Below are 19,947 nucleotides of genomic sequence, written 5' to 3'. Positions count from 1 at the left end.
GGCTGAGCTAGTCTGTCGTTCCGCTCCCCAGGGGCATCCCCCAGCCCCAGCCTGGGACAAGGGATAGGAGCCCCTGTGGCCTGCAGGCCTACCTGGCACTTGATGAGCATGTTGAAGAAGTCGTCCCCCGGCTCCTGGGGGTCCCCATCGCCGCGCAGGTGCCCCAGGTTGTTGTGGGTGATACGCAGTCCGGGCAGGCTGCCCACGCTGGCCCGCTGGTCGTCCAGCCGGCGGCTCTGGGAGCTGGCGATGAGGTCGAAGAACTCCTCGGTTTGGGGGGAGGCTGTCAGCGAGGGCTGGGCTGTGGCAGGGACCCACCGCCAGTCAAGCCAGGCCGGCGGGAGCCCTGACCGCTGTGAGCCCAGCCCAGCCCTCCACGCTCCAGGGGGCACAGGGGCTCCCAGCTGCGTCTCCAGCGACCCCAACCCCCAGCTGCTCTCAGCTGCCCCACTCCCACCTCCAGGGGCTTCTGGAGGTGACAGGAGGCAAGCCTCACCTCCCACGCCCCCTCCGAGACGGCTGATGCGCCTGACACAGTGTGTTCCGGAGGCAGGATGATTACATGTTTCCCAGGATGCCACTCTGGGCGAGGCGGCGGGGGACGGGAGCTCATGGTGACAAGGGGCACTTTGCAGCTGCTCTGCCCCGCCCCTCAGGAGCAAGGGCTCGCGGGGGGGCCCCCCCACAGTGGAGGGAGGCGCTCCTGCCTGGGGGCACTCACCGATCCTCTCCTCCAGGCTGGGGGCGGCAGTGGCCTCGGCGGCCCCGGGCTGGCCCTCCTCCAGGGGACAGCGCTGGTCGTCCATGCGGCTGCTCTGGAACTTGCTCAGCAGGTCAAAGAAGCACTCCTCGTCAGAGGATGGGGCCCGAGGGATGCTCTGGGGGTGGGGGCGGGGGCAGTCAGCGCTGGCTCTGGGCCAGCCAAACTGGCCCCTGCTGTGGTCACCAGCCCCTCACAGACGCCTGCACATGAGTCGGGGGCTGCTCAGCCTGGGTGAAGGTCAGGACTCCCATCTGCCACCTGCTGGCCAGCCCACCCCAAACCCGTGCCCCCTGGAGCGGATAGCCGCCTTCTCCCACAGCCCCTTCCTCCTCCTCCCAGCACCACCCCCCTCCAGGCCTCCGTCACCCTCCCCAGACATGTCACTGCCCCTCCCCCGGCCACCCGCACCCTGCCACCATGACCCCCACTCGCCCAGCCTGGAATGCTAACGCAGTTCAGCGGTCACACCACCTCCCATCAGGTTCCCTGTGCCCCTTGCCCCCAGGAGGCCTCCACTGGGCACTTGTGTCGGCCCCGCAGTGAGCTCTCCCGCGCCTGTGCACCTCTGGAGTCCTGGCCCCTGTGTTGCACTCACGAGTGTCTGCTGAACGAACAAACACAAGTGAGTGACAGAGCGAAGGACTAGGCCCTCAGCAGGCAGGGAGCCTTGCTGGCCATCATACACACTTGCAGTGGTTAGTGCCAGGGCCCTGGCAGTGATGATGGTGGACCCAGAGGTGCCAGTAATGTCAGGTCATATCACCAAAGGCAAGTAACCCGAATTGGGGGAGGTGAGGGCTCCTGTGTTCCACCCCAGTGCCACTCCTCATGGGGCTTGGGCAACATGTTTACAAGGTCCTAGACCAGTGGGAGGCCCAGAGGACAACAAGTGTGTGGGGGCCAGGACCCTGGGTGTGGGGTGTTCAGGCTAGAGAGAAGGTGCTAACATCTGCTCTGGGTGGCTCGGGGCCCGGAGCCTGGACACCAGGCTGGGAGTACTGGGCTGCCAGGGACTCGGGGAGACGCCGTTACTGTGCAGCCTGGGTGGTGGGCTGGGCTGACCATGGGGTGACCCTGCCAGGCCTGGGCAAATCCCACTGGTGATGCTAGGATGGGCAGGGAGGGCGGCCCTTGGAGGAGCCACAGTTCCAGAGGGATGGGAGGTGGGGAGAAGCTGGCTGAGTCCCACTGGCAGGTGACCTTGCACAAGCCCCACTCTGGGCCTCAGTTTACACATCCACGGGAGGGGAAGCTGGAGGGCATGGTCTCAGGGCCCCCCCAAAGGACAAGAACAGAGCAAGCCCACCCCCACCTCCAGCCTCGCCAGGCCTGGGCCAGGGCCCTCAGGGCCGACAGTGGATGGGTGGCTTCCAGAGGACCCTTTGGCTGCAAACTGGCGCCCCGTCCACCTCCCCTCAGAAACCAGAGTCCCCTGCCCAGCCCTGGCCCGTCCATCTCTCAGCTGGCAGGTGGCCTTTTCGGGGCCCACTCAGAGCTGGGCTCATGGAGAGACCACAGCAGCAAAGATGTCACCTACTGGGTGTTGGCGCTGCCCGAAATGCGTGACTTCTAGAGCTCCCAACAACCCGCCACCAGCCCGTTGCACAGAGGAGGAGACTGAGGCCCGGAGAGCTTGCACAGCCTCCCAAGGTCACACAGTGGAAGGAGCAGGGCCAGGACTCCACCAGCAGCAGGCCCAGCCTGGCTTCCTGGAGCACAGCCAAGGGCTCTTCAGAGCTGGGCTCAGGCTGTGGGGCAGCTCGGTCTCCAAAGGCCAGGAGGACCCCGTGGGGTGTCATGGGCAGGGAGGGACAGCTGGGAGGAGAGACACCCCAGCCAGGCTCTGGGCTCTCAGGTCCCCCCTCCCCACCTCTGCCCCACCGGCAGACCGCGCCCCCCCCAGGGCTCTGCTCTCCTGCGGCCTCTTAGCCCGCCAGAGCCTGGAGGGAAAGGAGAGCTGGTGTGGAGGAGCCCCAGCTAGGGGGCTGCACTTGCTCAGGGCCTCCTCGGGGACCTGCAGGCCTGGCAGAAGGGGGCTGGGAGCCAGCATCAACCTGGTGGGGGCGTACAGATGCCTCCCCCAGGAGGTCATGGGCTCTACTCCCAGGCTATTTGGGGCCGAGTGGCTGGGAGGACCCGGGCTCAGCCAGGTGTGGGGTGAGCACAACACAGCCCGGTTGCAAGGGACAGTTCCTTCTCTCGGCCCCCAGCCCCAGCGTCCGGTCCCAGGTGGGGTCCCCCAGGTGGACTGTGGGCCAGGTGAACGAAGCCAGGCCCTTCCCAAGAGAGGTGTGACCTCGGGGCCCCACTGCTCTGGACACAGGTGCCCCAACACTCCTCCAGCCTCCCCTGGGCTGAAGCTCAGGGGGTCCACCTGAAGGAGAGTGGGGTTTGCCCTGAGGCCTCTCGTGGCCCCATCAGCACTGTGGCCGGGGCTGGGCTGAGGGGGCCTCCACGGCCGTCCAGGGAGGCTCTGAGGCACCATGGCAGAGCCTGTCTCCGGGACTGAGACCTGGGACTGGCCCGGGGCCTGGCAGCCTCCCCCTCCCAGAGCCTGGGCCACCTGTGAAGGGCTGACACTTCCCTTGTGGGGGAAGTTTGGGGTCTGAGGCCACAGGTGCAGAGTGAGGCTCTGGACAGCACGAAGGGCCTGCACTCCTCGCTCAGGACCCCATCCGGGGTCCCAGCAGGACACGTTCAGGGGACCTGGGGGCTACCCCCAGACTCCAATCTCCCCTTTGCCCCAAACTCGGGCTCCTTCCATCCCAGAGGTCTCAGAGCCCCTCCTCCAGCCTCACTCCGTCCCTCCTGCTGGGGTTTAAGCCCAATTTCCCTAGGAAGGAAGGAGTCAACCCCAGGCCAGCTGCCCCTCTGCAGCCTGCCTGGCCAGCCCCTCAGAACCGCGGCTGCCATGGTCCCTGAGCTGCCCAGGCCCGAGGGCAGGGGCTGAAGACAGAGGGGCAGCGTACAACGTGCTGGAACTCACCCCCACGGCACTGGTCTGGGCGAGCTGCCAGGGAGCTGACCGCTCGTCCCCAGGCCAACGACACAGCCCCGTAGGGAACTGCACACCCACCCGCTGACCATTCACCCACCCCGGCCCCCCAGGAGGGGAGCTCTGCCCCGAGCCCAGCTTCACACAGGCCCGTGTGCACCCCGAGCCTCCACCTGCATCGGGGACCCCACACTCACGCCAGATCCACAGCTCTTAACCAGGCGCTACTCGGGGTGCTGGGCCACGTGGAGCTGGAGAGGGATGCCACGGCACCTGTCCACCACCCTGCCTGTGGCACCCGGTGCCGCCTCGCTGCCGAGACCCACGGGGCCCGTTAGCTTGATGCTTAAATAGGACCCAGGGTGATGGCCCCTCCCCGTCCCCGCCTACCCATGCTGCGCTCGCTCTCACACACACACACACAGGCTCAGGCACACTCACACACAGGCTCACACACACACATAGACTCAGGCACACTCACACAGGCTCACACACACACACAGGGTCACACACACAGGTTCAGTCACACTCACACATAGGCTCACACACACACAGGCTCACACACACAGAGACTCAGGCATGCTCACACACATACAGGCTCACACACACACAGGGTCACACACACACAGGGTCACACACACAGGTTCAGTCACATTCACACATAGGCTCACACACACACACAGGCTCGCACACACACACAGGCTCACACACACACACAGGGTCACACACACACAGGGTCACACAGGCTCACACACACACAGGGTCACACAGACTCAGGCTCACACACACACAGGCTCACACACACACAGGCTCAGGCACACACAGGCTCACACACAGACTCAGGCACGCTCACACACACAGGGTCACACACACAGGTTCAGTCACACTCACACATAGGCTCACACACACACAGGCTCACGCACACAGGCTCACACACACAAAGGCTCAGGCACACTTACACACAGGCTCACACACACACAGGCTCACACACACACACTCAGGCACGCTCACACACACACGTGCGTGTACACACACACACACAGGCGCTCCGTAAACGCCTGAGTGGACTTCCCCAAGCACAGCACGAGCCCGCTCGCTCAGGGCCTGTGGACAGTCACACGGGGACTGGGGGTGGGGGTGGGAGCCTGTCTGGAAAGCATTTTTCCTCTGACAGCAGGCCCCCGCCTTCCTTCCAAAGCCAGGCCAGCCTGGGAGAAGCTGCCTCTCTCTTGGCCCCGATTCCTGAGGCTGGGGCTGCTGCAGCCCACAGCCCGCAGCCCAGCAAGGGGCCACACAGACTGGTGTCCTTTCCCATTCTGGGCCTTGGTGGCCCTTGGCACGGGCCATGTGGCCTGACACCGCCCCTGCACGGCCACCTCCTCACATGGCCCCCGGCCTCTGACCAGCCTCACGCCGCCCACCTCGCTGTCCCTTTCCCGCTCTAGGAGGCCTGTCCTCCAGCTGGCTCCCAGGACGGGCCCCACCCCTGCTCACAGCACGACCCTCAGCCCAGCCCTGAGGCCTGGCAGGGCCGACCACACGAGGCGTCTAGGGAAGCTGATGTGAGCCCCCACAGGAGAGGTGAAGAGAACGGGGGACACCAGAGCCCCCTCCGAGGGCCCTCTCTGTCCTGTTCCTTCCACAGGAGCTCAGAGCTGCCTGGCCGGCCCCCTCTCGTCGTATCCCCAGGGAAGGAGGGGTCCCGCCAGAGCCCAGGCCCGGCCTCCCCACGCTGCCTCCTGTCAGGGGAGCTGGGCCCCGCGCCTGGTGAGCAGGGGGCTCAGCCCACCGTTGGGGTCCAGGCCTCCAGCTGGGGCCAGCTCAGCGCTCTGCCAGGGGACCGTGGCCTGAAGCCCTATCGAGCTCTCCACAGGGGCCACGCTGGGGCTGCCAGGAGCTGACCCCACCTCAGAACCACAGCTCCAACCGTGCCTGGTTGGACGCCCTCGGGCCAGCTTCTTCACCACCCTGTGCCTCAGTTTCCTCTCTTAGAGCTGCTATTAACTCACTACATGTGAAAAGCCTGAGCATCAGCTGTTGTCTCTTTGGTGGAAGGGGCTCCGGGACAGCAGCACCAGGAACGCAGCTGGGGCAGAACTGACGTGTGGACAGGAGAGCGGGTCTCACCGTGCTTGCTGGCCTGCCGCACGGGTTAGCCCGGTCGGGACCCGGAGAGCTTGGCCACCAGGAGCCACGTCCCGTCTCAGCTTGCCTGAGCTCCACCTTCCCAGGTCACGCATCTGGGGCCCAAGGTTCCGAGACCCCTGGGACGGGAGGGTGGGGGACACACGGCTTTGCCTAGGTGGTCTTTTTGGAGAGACTTTAAAAACAGCCCTCATGTGGGGAGGCTGGTATGGTTGTGGGGTGTGGGGGAATCGGAAAGACAAGTCTCTCCCTGCTCTGCACCCGCCTCACTGAGCCCCTGCTCCACAGCACGAACAACGGCGGGTGTGGCTGCGCCGGCACCTGGTCAGGATGGTCCCTCATGGAGAAGTGGGGGCAATGGGGGCCATGAAGCACAGGCCAGGCCTTGCCCGCCCCCTGCTTGGCCCTGGGCAGGCCCGTCAGGCTCCAGAGCCCACCATGGCTCCCCAGGGCCTGGCGTTGGCATCCTCCCCTGCCCAGGCTCTTTCTGGCCGGCCCCCCAAGACTCCTCTGGCCCTTACCTTGGGGGCTGGCCCAGCCCTGCTCTCCAAGCCCCGCCCCAGGCTGAGTTTTCACGGCCCCTCAGACCCCAAAGATTCCATTGCGCTGGCGGCGAGGCCCCACATTCTGGGCTTGGGGTGGGAGAGAGGGTGGGGCCAGCCCCCAACAGTGTCAGTACAGCCTCGTTCACCTGGGCTGACGGGTGGCCCCCGCACCGTGCAGGGATCCCCTCCCCTTCCCCGGGGGCAGCCCGGCCCCTGGCGCCCTCCTCCCCCGCTCATCTCTCACTCCACGGACACTAACCCTGGCCGGCAGTCGGCCCGTCGGACAAGGAGCACTGGGGTCAAATGGGGTCGGCGAGGCGTCCTCAGGCTCGTGCAACAGATGGGTGCGAAGCAGCCATCCGGGCTAAGAATACGCAGCCCAGTGCCCACACCCCTCGCAGGCTGGGAAGGTGCTGATTAAGCCGTTGGACAGAACTATTTTTAGACTAATTCCCAGAGTTTTGGACCCAGGTGTTCTGCATGGGGTGCTCCAGGATGACCTCTGAACCTAGTCTCAGCCAGGCACGTGGGTTTACCCCTCTGTGCCCCCAAAACCTTGACCAGTTCCTGAGAGTCTGGAGAGGCCAGCCCAGGCTCCTAGGCACAAGAGGCCCAGTCCCTGTTCCTCCATCCTCCATCTGTCCATCTACCTGACCACCAGTCCACCCATCCCTCCTCATCCATCACGGAATCCATCTGTCCCCCATCTCTCCATCCCCCGTCCATCTGTCTACCTAGCCCTGCTCTGTCCGTCCATCTCTGTATGCTGACTGTGTCCCCAGAACGGGGCTGCTGGCCGGGCCTGAGGACCTGAGCTGCCCACGCCCAGCTGTCCTGCAGCCCCTGGCTGGGCTGTCTGTTGCCTCTGCACCCATGAGGCCTCAGTCCAGCTCCTTGTGTGGCCTGGGGTCGCTGAGGCCGGTGCAGTGTCCCTGCAGCGAGTACCCTAGACTATCGAGTAGGTCCTGTGCCCACCAGGTCCCAGGGGACAGCACAGGGCCATGACCTCTGCCCCCTGGAGTGGCCGGGCCCGGCCTCCCAGGCCTGCTGCACAGGATGGGTGGTGGAGGCCCCAGCCAGGGCTCCCTGTTGGCCCCCAAGGAGAAGTCACCTACCGTGCGAGGCACTTGCACCCGGACGTCCGCACTGTCCAGCAGGGGGTGGCCGCCCTCCCGGGGCCTCCTTTCAGTGGCGTCTGGCCCTTCCTGGTACTTCCTGCTCCTCACGGGGAGGGGGAGCAGGTCCCTGCACGGCCCCCGCCAGTCCCCCGCATGGTGGCTGTCTCCATTCTGCTCCTGGGGAGGGGGCGGAAGGCCAGGCGTGGGCAGGGGCTACTGGCAATTCTGAACCAATGCTGCCCATCCCAGGACCCTCATGGGGGCCAGGCAAGGCAGGGCAGGGTGCTGGAGGAGGTCAGGGCCCAAATGTTGACCTTCCCACACTAAGCAATGAGTGACTGTAGGCACCCCTGAGCCTTGTCCCCCGTAGGCCCCCCATGGGCATCCACAACTGAAACCAGTCTACACTGGAGGAACCAGAGGCTCAGAGAGGTTCGGCCACTCCTCCAGGGCCACATAGCACCTGCCCCTGGCAGGTCCAGAGCAGGCCCAGGCCCCACCCAGCCAGCCCCCGAATCCATTTGGGGGCTCCGCGCCCTAGCTGCTCCACCAATGACAGCTTTGTTCCCCCATGGGGCAGAGTCCGATGAGCAAGGAGCAGACAGGAGTGAGGGCCAGCCAAGACACTGAGGACAGTGGCCAGGTGGGGGCACGGAGGTCTGCAATGTGTAGGGACCATGGCTTGTCCCCGGGGCACACAGCCAGCAGGACCCTGTGGTGAGGTGGGAGCGAGCAGGCACGGGTACCGCAGAGCCTTGTGGGGGCCTCTCGGAGGATAGACGGCCTGTCTACGGTCTCAGGCCGCAGAGGGCACAATAGTCTCCCAGGGCAGGGGACGTGATGGAGACAGGAGCTACAGGGGCAGCAGCTCAGCAAACACTGCCCGGCCTCGTGAACCCGCCACCCACGCTCTGCGTCTAATTGCAGTGGCTGCTGCTCTGCTGATGTCGTCCCCACGTGTCCCCAGCTGCCTGCCCGAGCCCCACTCACCCTCTCCAGGGGGAGCCTCAGCAGGTCCCAGGTCTCCGCACTCAGCCTCTGCGTCCTCTTGGGCCTGGCCCCTGAAAGACAGCGGGCCGGGTCAGCTGAGCAGGGACCCGTGGCCTCAAGGTCAGCTGGCCGGGGCCAGGACCCTCGGGGAGCTGAGGATCAGCAGCCTGCACCCGGGGGCTGGCGGATGAGCTTTCCACCTCACGGCCCCACGTGGAGGCAAACACAGTGTCCGCATGACCTCTGCGCGCTCCGTGTGACCTCTGCGCCCCCCAAGTGGACAAGCGATCAGCGTTGAGATGGGGCGGACCCTGCAGGGGCCTGGGTGGGGTCTGGCTTTGGTGCTCCCCGGGAGGGTCCAGTTCTTGAGTTCTGGACCTGGCTATCTTCCCACCCACGACCGGGGCTTCCCCGCTGGCCTTAGCTCACAGCTCCCTCTCCTGGAATGCCCTTCCTGTGTCTGTGCGGCCATAGGCCACCGACTCGGCTGGGCTGCCCCTGTGCCCGCCTTCAAGGAGCGTCGCTCACCCCCGCCAACCAGCTGGCACGGCGGGCAGCCCAGGTCCTCCCGCAGCAGAGTGACCCGCCACCCGTAGACATGTGCTGGAGAAGCTCTCAGCCGAGGGTCGGGCCATGCGAGGCCAGGAAGTGCAATGTGGAGAGCGAGTGAGGCCTCTGGCATCGGTGGACGCGCCAAGGGTCCCACCTTGGCACCCCCGGACCTTGGGCCCATTCTCCACCCTCTGGAGCTCAGTGCCCCCTCGGTCAGACGGGGCTGGCAGCACGTTGCCGTCTGTGCGGGGGAAGGCTATGCACAACGCCTGGCACATCTTGGGCGCCACGGGTGATGGTTTGCCCTGAGGTCACCCCCAGTGCCACACACGGCTCCACTCGTGAAGCCAGGCTGCTCTGCAGACGCCTGCGGCGACAGCTGGGGAGCCGGACCCAGAGTCTTCCCGTCCAGCCCCTGGCTGCGGATGGCAGCAAAGCAACGCAGCCCGGTGCACGGCCAAAGCTGGTGGCGTGGGGCGCAGGCGGGGCCCTCAGCACGGCACCCCGACCCCACCCTGGGCCCACACCCACTGCCCGGGACACAGTCCCCAGAGGGAGGGGGCCGGCTCAGGCCGTCAGTCACTCAGACCAGCCCAAACCAAACGTCCAGGGCTTCATAAGAACTGGGCAGGTGGTCTAGAGCCGGCTGGAGAAGATGGTGTGGGCAGCCTGTGCCTTTCTCCCTGTCCTGGCCTCCGGGGTCTGAGGGAGCCACGCCCTGTCCCCCTGCTCCCCAGAGGCCGAGACATGAGACGGCCTGGGGTGGAAATGCAGCGATCCTCTGAGGGGCGTCTGCGGCTGCTGTCCCAGGAGACCAGGGGGCAGCTGGGCAGCTCCCGGAAGCACGAAGGTGGCCCCAGGGGTCCAGGACTTAGGGGCGTCTGCTGCCCCTCCCACCCCCACACAAACGCCCCCGACCAGGGCTTCCTGCCCCCACCCCTCCACCGTGGTGGTTGGCGCCGGGCCCACCTCCGTCCCCTGAACACAGTCCCTGGCCGGCAGATTCGGCCGGGCACTGAGGTGGAGAGGTACGGCCTCAGGGCATGCAGCCTGACCTGTGTTTCGAGGCTGAAGGGAGTGGGGCAGCAAGTGGGGTTGGGGTCCTCCGCCGCCCACCTCCACCCCACATTAGGAAAGCGGCTCTGAGGAAGAAACGATGGGATCATTCCAAAATCAAATGGTGCTCGGGGGCATCGCCCGCCCCCCATGTGCAGCGATGGGAATAACAGAGGGGCACCTCTGACCCGACGGCTGACTGGCCCCCAGGACAGGCAGGACTGTGCAGGGCCCCCTACTCACCACAGCCAGCGAGAACCCTGCTCCATCTCCCGCCATGGGCTGGCCGAGGGCATCTCCCTCGGCTGCCCCCTGACACCCTGGGGGCCTGACTCGGTTTCCCCACCTTGTCCGCTGGGCCCCGGGCCCTGCACGGCTGCTGCTGCCCTGCCTGGCCCTCCACCAAGACGTGGCACGGTCGGTCCCGGACGGTGGCGGAGGCTGAAACGCCCCTCTGAGACGCAGCTTGCGTCAGGCTCCGGGGCGGGTCCCCACGTGGCCGGGGCGGTCGGCCAGCTAAATGCGCCCTCTGTCTGGAGAGTGGGCCGAGGCATCCTGGACCCGGCGGCTCCAACGGCCCGCGCCTTTGGCTCAGCCGCCCTGACCACTGGCTCGCTTCCCGCCCCTCCCACCAGAGAGTGAGGCTTGGAGACTTCCCTGAGCACCGCCTCACCCCTGCCAGGTCTGACCTGCACCCTCGTCATCATTTCTGTCCCCACCAGGAATCAGGACACGCCCCCAGCTCTTTCCTTGCCTCCACTCTCCACTTCCAAAATCCTGGCAGCTTCAAGAGACTCAGAGTCCAACCCCTGCTCCCCTCACCTGGCTGGGACCCTCAGCTGCCTCCCCGCCCCAGCTCTGCCCTGTACGTAGTCCCTTCCCCATGCAGGGGCCAGAGAGATGCTCTTAGGATCTGGGTTAGGTCTTATTCCTCCTCTGCCTGACCCTGCAGGGGCTCCACTGGTGTGGATGGGAGGCTTACACGAGGGCCCATGAGGCCCTCCTTCAACCCCATCCCCCACCTCTCCCCTTGCTCCCTCCGCTCCCGACACAGCCTCCCACTGTTCCTCCCCTGCCAGGCTCCTCCTGCCTCGGGGCCTTTGCACAAGCTGTTCCCTCTGCCTGGACTGCTGTTCCCCCATTTAAGCTCATGGCCCACTCCCTCCTCTCCTTTAAGTCTTTGCTCAGGGCCGGCCCCGTGGCTTAGCGGTTAAGCGCGTGCGCTCTGCTACTGGCGGCCCAGGTTCGGATCCTGGGCACACACCGATGCACCACTTGTCTGGCCATGCTGAGGCAGCATCCCACAAACAGCAACTAGAAGGATGTGCAACTATGACATACAACTATCTATTGGGGCTTTGGGGAGAAAAAGGAGGGGGACTGGCAATAGATGTTAGCTCAGGGCTGATCTCCCTCACAAAAAAAAAAAAGTTTTTGCTCAAACATCACTGTCATTGACTGAATGTCTGTGTCCCCCCAAATTTCATATGTTGAAGCCCAAGCCTCAGTGTGACGGTGTTAGGAGGTGGGGCCCTAGGGGCTGATTAGGGTGAGAGGAGGTCATGAGGGTGGGGCCCCCGTGATGGGATTGGTGCCCTTATGAGAAGAGACTGAGTTCTCTCTTTCTCTCTTCTCCTCCGCACCCCACCCACCCCGTCTGTAAACCCAGAAGACGGCCCTCACCAGAACCCCACCACGCTGGCACCCGGATCTTGGACATTCAGCCTCCAGAACTATGAGGAATAAATGTCCGGTGTCTAAGCCGCCCGGTCTGTGGCATTCTGTTATGCAATTCGAGCCGACTGAGACAGTGGTCTCCACAAGGCCGACCTCGGCTGCTACGCTTACTGCTACCTCCTGCCCCCCAGTTCTGGGCAGCCCCCAGTGTGTCTTCCCTCCGAAGCACTTGTAACACGTGACACATCCTTTACCTTGCCCTCACTGCTTCTCGCTCCCTTTGCCTGTTTTGTTTGCCAACGTGCCCCTAGAGTCCAGCAGGGCCTGGGCGTCGTACGTGCTTAGCAAGGACGTGGAATTAGGAGCTAGTGACAACTGAGCTCCTACCATGTGGGGCCCTGTGTGCAGTTTCCCGTGCCCTGTCCCCTCCGGGCGGCCCCAGCATAAGAAGTCATGGCTGCCCTCCGAGGACTGTGGCCGCTCAGGGAGGGCGGCCACCCGGCCAAGGTCACGGAGCCTGGAGGGGCAGGGCCAGGGGCAGGATATGGGAAATCAGGGCTGCAGTGTGCCCGCATGGGGCAGCGGTCATGGGAAGTCAGCTCACCTGGCGAGTCCCAGAAGGTCCAGTGGAGATGGCCGGAGAAGGGACAGATGCAGGACAGATGAGGGCCCCCTGCAGCCCCCATGTGTCGTCACAGGTGCCAGGCACGTGGTGTGCTGCAGGCCCAGTGCTGAGTTCGAGGATGGACGGCGACGCACCCACATCTTCAGATCTCCCTGGGGGCACAAACTGTGCCCTCACCCTGCCAGGACCTGTTCCTAGGACGACCAGTGGACCCGCTTCCCAGAGGGGGACACTGAGGCACAGCTGGGTCAAGTCACTTGGTGAGCCAACCAGGACACGGCGGGTGGAGCCAGGGCCAGAGCCTGCAGCCTAAACTGCTGCTTGGCCATTATACCACGCGCATCCCAACCTGGCAAGGTGGCCGGATGGGTGTCTAGGCGACTCTGGCTGCTCTGTGCCCAGGACGCCCAGAGGGTGAAGTGAGCCGCAGAACAGCGTGAGCGGGGACAGCGGGGCAGCTCACACCTTGTGGGACAGAGGACAGCCCGGCCCATCGGGGACAGGCAGAGGGACGTTCACAGAGGGTCAGGCGGGCAGCCCCCAGAGCTCAGGGCTGGCTCCCTTCTCCTATGCACCAATCACGCCGCCCTCTCCAGGGGTGCGGTGGGACCTCCATCACACGCCCCATCACCCTGTGCTCGCTGGGATGGGCGGGGCACACCAGCAGAGGATTGGCCGGGCCCAGGCCGCAGCCCCTGGGAGGTGTGCCCCCCAGACCCACTCTGGGGCCTCTTTCCTGGGGCAGGGCAGTGAGGGCTGTGAGGACACACAGGCTGAACTGCAGCGGGCTCTGGTCCTTCAGCTGCATAAAGGGCCCTTGTTTCTATCAAGACAGCAAAGAAAAGCCCAGAGCCTGGCCTCCTGCCGGCCAACACCACCGCACCCACCGTCCATCGCAGGCCACGCCCATCACAACAGCCACGCCCACGGGCTCCCGCAAGGCCCTCCTCCTTGAATTCCTCCTCGTCCTCCCCTGGAGGCCTCCTCCTCCACACCGGCTGGGTTAATGCCCCTCCAGCGTGCTCACCTGGCCCCCTTCGCTCCTCACCAAACTGACAGGCTCTGAATACGCAGCTGCCCCCTCCCCACCCCCAAGGGACAGTTTCCGGAAGGCAGGCGCTTGGTATGCACTGAAGGAATGAGTGAATGAATGATGCTGCCCCTGCAGAAAGCCCTGCACTAGCTCCCTCCACAAGGCCCCGCCGCTGCCAGGCTCCCCAGAGCAGGGGTCTCCCCCAGGGCCGCCCAGACTGAGGGCGCCGGCCTGCCTCCAGCAGCTGCATCCCAGGGCTGGCGTCCACCAGGGCTGCCCGGGGCCCCCAGCCCTGTCTCTCGGGGCCTAGGCAGGCTGCACCTCCCGGGAGGATGGCCTTCTCCCGGAGTCTGCTGGGGGCCCAGCGCTGGTGGCCTGGTGGGGAGGAGGCTTCTGGGGGCCCTGGCTGGGAAAGGGCAGAGCCAAGAAGCCAGTGTGGGACGGAGGACAGAGCCGCCTTGTTCCTGCACGGCCCGGCCGTTTACCCACCGTGTGCCCCACTTCCCTCAGCTCGGAGAAGGGACACGTCAGGAAAGCCCGGAGCTGGGCTGCGCCTCCGAGGGAGCCTTTCCAGACGCTGGCCCAGCCCCGCCCCCATGGCTGCTGGGGCTCCAGGGGTGGCCTCGCAGGGCTAGGGGCTCTGGGCAGAGCTACCCACCCTCGGACAACCCAGCCTGAACGGGAGGTACCAAACTGTACCTCCTGGGGCACAGTGGGGGGCAATGGGGGGCCACACTCCATCCCATCCCTATCGGCCACAGCACCCCTAAAACAAGGGAAGCCGAGGGTCTCAGAAGCCTTTGCTCCCTCCCTTCCATCCTTAGCCTCTGAGTAGGGGTGACATGTGCCCCCTGTCTCCCAGGACACACCATTGTCAGAAACCCATGAGCATTATGGCATGGAGACCTGCCACCACAGCTGGGACCCACTTCCCTGGCCTGGCTCTGGGCAGGCTTGGGGGCTCTGGAGGCTGGGGCAGGGTGGGCACCCCTGGGAAGGCAGCCATGAGGGGGCTAGGGCCCTGGAAACCCATGGACCATGGGTTGGCAGCCGTGTGGGCAGGGAGGGGGCAGCTAGGCCACTGCCCAGAGCCTGCCCCACACCCACCAGCAGCTGCCTTGGGAAGCCAGCTCAGGTGACCCTTCTTTACCCCCCTCATATTTATTAATATATTTGCTTTGCAGGGAACATTCTGTCCTTGTGTACACAGCATCACAGACCTGTGACCAGCAGCCTGTGAACGGGGTCACTATAGTGGCCACAGCTGATCCGAGGGCCTCACCTGACTAGTATCCCACGCACGGCTCCCTCCACCTCTTGGCTGACCAGCCGCCAGTCCTCCCAGCAGCCCCCTCCCACTCCAGTCCTACAGGAAGCCCAGCCACCAGCCTGGCGGGGGTCCTCAGAGGGCGTAGCAGCCAGGGAGGGCAGTGAGCAGCCCTCTCCTCCTCTTCCTGCCGGTGATGGTACCACCAGGTGATAAACCTAGATGCTCAGCGTGACCACAGGCCCTTGCTGCCCCAGAGACCACGAAGAGCTGGCCTGAATGCCCCAGATTCAGGCCACTCCTTTGCCCATCCTGCCCCTGCCCCCTGAATGCCCATTTCTATCCTGCGCCTTCCAGTCTCCCCTGATCCCTGACTTGCCCCGGGGAAGCAGGGACCCCTGTCTGCACCCCAACACCCTGGACACCGTGTTACTCCCCTCCGCCGTGAACTCCAGAGCGGGACAGAGAAGGGGCTCAGATGCTGACATCTCAAGGACAGGGGCTCGCCACCTCCTGAGGGGCCCTGGCCCTCACTAGCAGCTCTGTCAGCAATTCTCCTGTCTGGGGCCGGAGTCTACCTCCTGACCCGCACCCAGAGGCCCCAGCACAGCCCTGGGGCCCAGCATGAGCCAGCGCCCCCTCACCCAGGGCGGCCCTCCTGCCACACTCCTGACCACCGAGGCCCCTGCACCCAGGCCAAGGTCTGAGCCGGTGGGGAACGGGGCCCCTCCCACCCCCAGCCCAGGGACTCACCTTGGGCCTCGTAGCCAGCCAGGTCGGGCTTCTCCGTGGCCGCTGGGCTGGTCAGCCGGCCCAGCGCCAGCTGCAGCTGCGTCACGTTCATGCGGGCCGTGAGCTCCCCGTTGCGGTCCCCGATCTGCAGCCGAGCAGGGCCGGGTCAGTGGGCAGGCAGGCGGGAAGGCCCTGCTGTGGGCTCCCACAGGACGGTCACTGACCCCTGGGCCTCCAAGGGAACCAAGCCTCAATGTGCCCCAGAGGTGGAGGCTGGGGGTCTGTCCCTGGGTGGGGGTGGCCTCACATGCCCCAGGGAGTCCCCCTACGTCCCAGGAATGCTTGGGACCCCGGGTAGCCTGGCCCGGTGCCGCGTGGAGCTCTCCTTCTCGGGCGCCCTCTCCCGGGCCAACGGCCTGCTCTGGGCCGCACCCTTCCCAGCCCCCGGGGCTTCACATCCACCCCTCAAGCGCCCGCCAGGCTCCTGGCTCCTTCTTCCTGGCGCCCAGCTCAGAGCAGAGGCTCAGCGGGAGGACCCTCGTGGCACAGCGGTGATGAGCGTCGCTGAGGAGCAAGCCAAGGAGAGGCAGGCTCGGCAGGCCTTCTGCACGGAGCTCTGGGCCACTGCTGCCCTGCGTGTGCTCAGAGGGATGTGCGGGCTGGCCCTGCTGGCCGCCCCAATCAGGGGCTCTCCAGGCTGGACCTCTCCCGGCCCGAGCTTTCCTGCTCCCCCACACCTCCACCTGGGCACCTGTGGGCCTCGCCTGCCCACGGACATGGGGCTGTGGGGGGTCTGGGCGGGCACTAGGGGTGGGCTGAAAGGGAGTGACGTGCCCTTCCTTTGGGCTGCTTCCTGGAGACAGGGTGGAGGCCGAGGAGCAGGACAGGGGAGAGGTGAGAACTGGCCAGGAGCTGGGTGGCCGGAGTCCACCTGTGACAGCCCTGCAGCACCCAGGTCAGGGATGCCCTGACCACAATGGGACAGTCCTGGGTGGACAGGCCCTCGGAGACCTTGCCCACCTTCCCCAGGAGGGCCTCTGGCTGGGGAGTCCCAGGGGAAGATCCATGCAGGGGCAGCCACGCCTGCCTGCCCCGGGGCGGCCTCTGGAAGGTCATCTTCCCCTTGGGTGTCGGGCACAGGCATTCCGTCCAACAGCAGGACCCAGTTGGACCTGCCCACTGGGGACACTAACACCTTGGGGGTGGAAAGCAGGCCCCTGCTGCCCCCGGACTCCTGGCTACGGCCGACAAGCAGCCTCCGGGCCTGTAGGCACAGGGTGCTGGGCCCCGGCGCAGCATGCAGCAATAGCCCGGAAAGAGCCCAGGACACACGAAGGCACCTGGCTGGTCTGGAGTGGGCTGGGCAGTGCCAGGGGTGCCTCCAAGGCCAGCTAAGGCAGCCATTCGGGGCTGAGGGCTGGGCGGGCCCGGCTCACCTCCTGGGAGATCTCCAGGTGCTTCTTGGCGAAGGTCAGGGCCTGCGCTGGGCTCCCCATGGACACGTAGGCGTTCCCCAGACTCCAGCACGCCCGGCCCTCACCCACTCTGCCGGGGAGGGAAACTGAGTCCACATCTGCGCCCCCTAGGCCTGCCAGCCTGCCTGCAGCCTGGCTGTCCCAAGCCCCCCAGCCTCCAGGTGGTCAGGCCCCTCGTGACAGAGGAGGCCAGGGGGTGGGCAGGCCGGTGGGTGGGGGGTCATGATGGAGTGGAGTTGGAGGCGGGGCACTCATGGCTGTGAGGGGGGTGGTTCCCGGCATGGCCTCACTTGCCCCCTAGTGGCCCGTAAGGCTCTCACTTCTGTGGCTCCCTCCACCCTTGGGGTCAGTGACACCAATCCCTCGGTCATTAATTTCTTAATTGAGGTAAAAATCACATAAACGTAAATTTAACCACTTTAAAGTGCACACATCTGTGGCGCTGTGTACATGTACAATCTGTGACTGTCACCACCACCTAGTCCAGAACATCTCCATCACCCAAAGGATAGAGCATGAACATACAGTTCCCTGGGAGGACACCGTCCAGAAGCTTCTCTCCACCACCCGGAGAGGCCCACGCCCTGGGGCTCTGAGCTCTCTTGCTCCAGCCACTGCCCCCCAGACCAGTGCGTGTGGCTGTTTGGCAGTCTTTGGTCTGTCTGTCTGTCTCTCCACAGAGACTGATATTTACACAGATATGGGGGGTGCTCAGAGGGGCGATGGACGGGTGACGGGGGTGCCCCCTCGACTAGCATGCACCAAGGGTGGCTGTGAGCTGCCGGCCCAGCATCCACCTGGTCTCACCTAGTCCCACTTAGGGGGCAGTGTGGCCAAGGATAGGAGGCTGAGGCCCAGGTGGCCGCCCCACTCGGGGTGACTGGGTGGTTGGTGGCAGAGCAGGGCTGAGGCCGCAGCAATCAGCTAGCGGTTCAGCCCACAGAGGCTGTCGGGAGCCCTCGGGCCGGGTCTGCCCCGCTGCCTGCGTCCACACGCGCACCTGTCGGCCAGCTCCTGGGCGATGAGAAGGTGCCGCAGGTGGTACTCGGCGGCCCGCTCGTAGTCCTGCAGCAGCGTGTAGGTGTTGCCCAGGCTGTAGCAGGCCTGCGCCTCCACCGCCTGGTCCTGGAGCTGCCGCGACAGCTGCAGCGTCTTCCTGCGGAGGGGTGGGGGGGATCAGCACCCAGGAAGGAGGCTTCCGGTGTCTCCTCCCCTGTCCAAAGGGGTGGACAGTGGGTGACGGGGAAGCAGCCCACCTGCCCAGAGGCCTCCAGCCCAGGATCCGGCCGAGGTTTCTCTGGGCCTGGCCTCGTCCCCATCCTCAGATGGCTGCAGCACCTGACTCTGCTGGAACCAGACAGACGGGGCCCCACCGGGCTCTGCCCACGCTGGCCAGTCCCCTCACCATCCTGAGCCTCCACCCCTCCACGGGGGGCACGGGGTCCTGAGGGCTGGTGACCCGGTCTCTACCCGGCGGCCACTGCTCTGCTACTCAGGCCAGGAGGGAGATGGCCCAGAGAGCGTCCTGCCGCCACAAGTCAGGGACCCCAGGAGCCCTCGTGGTCCTTACCCTCCCGAGTGCACATGGGAGTGGTTACACGTGCACCCAGAGCCGTGGTGAGCAGCACAGACAGCTCTGGGTACCCCCAGTACCCAGCACGGGAGGCCTCAGCCAAGGCCACTGTGTGCTGCCAGGGCCTCCGCCAGTGCTAACCCAGTGAGGGCACTGCACTTTCCCCGTCCCTGGTGGCCCCGGACACCAGCTTTGTCAGTCTACACTTCTGAGGGGGCCAGAACCCCACCTGGCCCTGGGGAGGCTGGGAGGTCAGACTCACCCCTGCCTCGGAGCCGGTGCCTCCTTGCCCTGGTGTCCAGGTGCCCCACCCATGCCCTCCTCAGTCCCCCTTGCCCTGGCTCGGGGTCAGGGGGTACCTACTTGTAGTACTCGGCGGCCACGTCAAAGCGCCCCAGGAAGATGTGGGCATTCCCCAGGTTGCTGTAGGCTCTCCTCTCAGCAGCCTTGTCTCCAAACTCCTTAGCAATGGCCAGGCGCTGAGGACAGAGACCCAAGACCCGGGGGTCACAGAGCAGCCCCAGGACCCGACATGGACAGCACGATGGCTGGTCCCACGTCTGTGTCCAGAGGGAACAGCCCTGGGAACCCCAGTACCAAGGCCAGATGAAGCACGGGGGCCGGGGGGTGCCCCCACCCCTGCCACTGCCCACCCCACCAGCCACTCACCTCCTTGTGGAAGGTCGTGGCCTCCACGAAGCTCCCTAGCAGGTAGTGGGTGTTGCCCAGGTTGCCGTAGGCCCTGCCCTGGGCCGCCCGGTCCCCCAGCTCCTTCACCAGGGACAGGTTCCTCCTGGGGACCGAGTCCGTCTGAGCTGCAACCCTCCCACTGTGAGGGAAGCCGGGACCCAGGGACCCCCCTCCCAGGAAAGAGGATGCTGCCCCTCCCCCGGGGCGCGTCCTTCCCGGGTAGGTCCCTCCCTGTGCCACAGAAAGATGGCAGCTCGGCCCCTTATCTCCACAGCCGCTGGAGCAGGTGCTGTGCGCAGGCCAGGTGTTACTGAGCGGCTGCTGTCTGAGCTCCAAGGCTCAGGTCAGGGGCTCCCCCCATGCCCGCCTCTGGTTCTCAGGTGCAGCCTCTTCTCCCAGGGAAGGGTTCTCCCACACCCAGGGGCTCAGCCCACTGTCCGGCCCTTTTTCCAGCCAATGTCTTTTAAACGCCACGTGTGGCTTCAGCTCAGCAATTTCCCTGCTTCTCTCCACCTCTGTGGACGAAGACGCAGAAACACGGTGCCTGGAGGAGTCCCACCAGACCGTGAGGACAGGTGCTGGTGGGGGTGGGCAGGAGGGCCAGCCTAGTTGTCACCATCTGGGAGGTGGTAGGGCCCACGTGGGCGCCCTGTGCCTGGGGCTGCCGCCAAGTCCCCGTGCCCAGCAGGCGGCGGCTTGGGAGGTGTGTGT

At 65.5% G+C, this 19,947-nt stretch overlaps 1 protein-coding gene across 5 annotated transcripts in view; it reads right to left on the bottom strand.

Moving 5' to 3' along the window:
- The window catches only part of GPSM1 (G protein signaling modulator 1), a 35,024-nt gene that overhangs the window by 2,670 nt on the left and 12,407 nt on the right, over positions 1–19,947 (bottom strand). For all 5 annotated transcript variants that reach the window (XM_087418790.1, XM_087418792.1, XM_087418791.1 and 2 more), the window contains 9 exons: positions 19,216–19,339; positions 18,910–19,025; positions 17,974–18,129; positions 16,935–17,043; positions 15,520–15,643; positions 8,557–8,627; positions 7,564–7,743; positions 722–878; positions 93–301 (listed from right to left, as the gene is read on the bottom strand). In XM_087418790.1, the coding sequence (XP_087274916.1) occupies positions 93–301; positions 722–878; positions 7,564–7,743; positions 8,557–8,627; positions 15,520–15,643; positions 16,935–17,043; positions 17,974–18,129; positions 18,910–19,025; positions 19,216–19,339 (1,246 nt within the window). The remainder of the gene's footprint in view (positions 1–92; positions 302–721; positions 879–7,563; positions 7,744–8,556; positions 8,628–15,519; positions 15,644–16,934; positions 17,044–17,973; positions 18,130–18,909; positions 19,026–19,215; positions 19,340–19,947) is intronic.

Source organism: Ceratotherium simum, chromosome 29, assembly GCF_057802395.1.
Source record: "Ceratotherium simum simum isolate JZ-2026a chromosome 29, ASM5780239v1, whole genome shotgun sequence".
Lineage (NCBI taxonomy): Eukaryota > Metazoa > Chordata > Mammalia > Perissodactyla > Rhinocerotidae > Ceratotherium > Ceratotherium simum.
The sequence above is the reverse complement of the archived record's forward strand: the minus strand, read 5'-3'. Positions and strand labels throughout refer to the sequence as shown.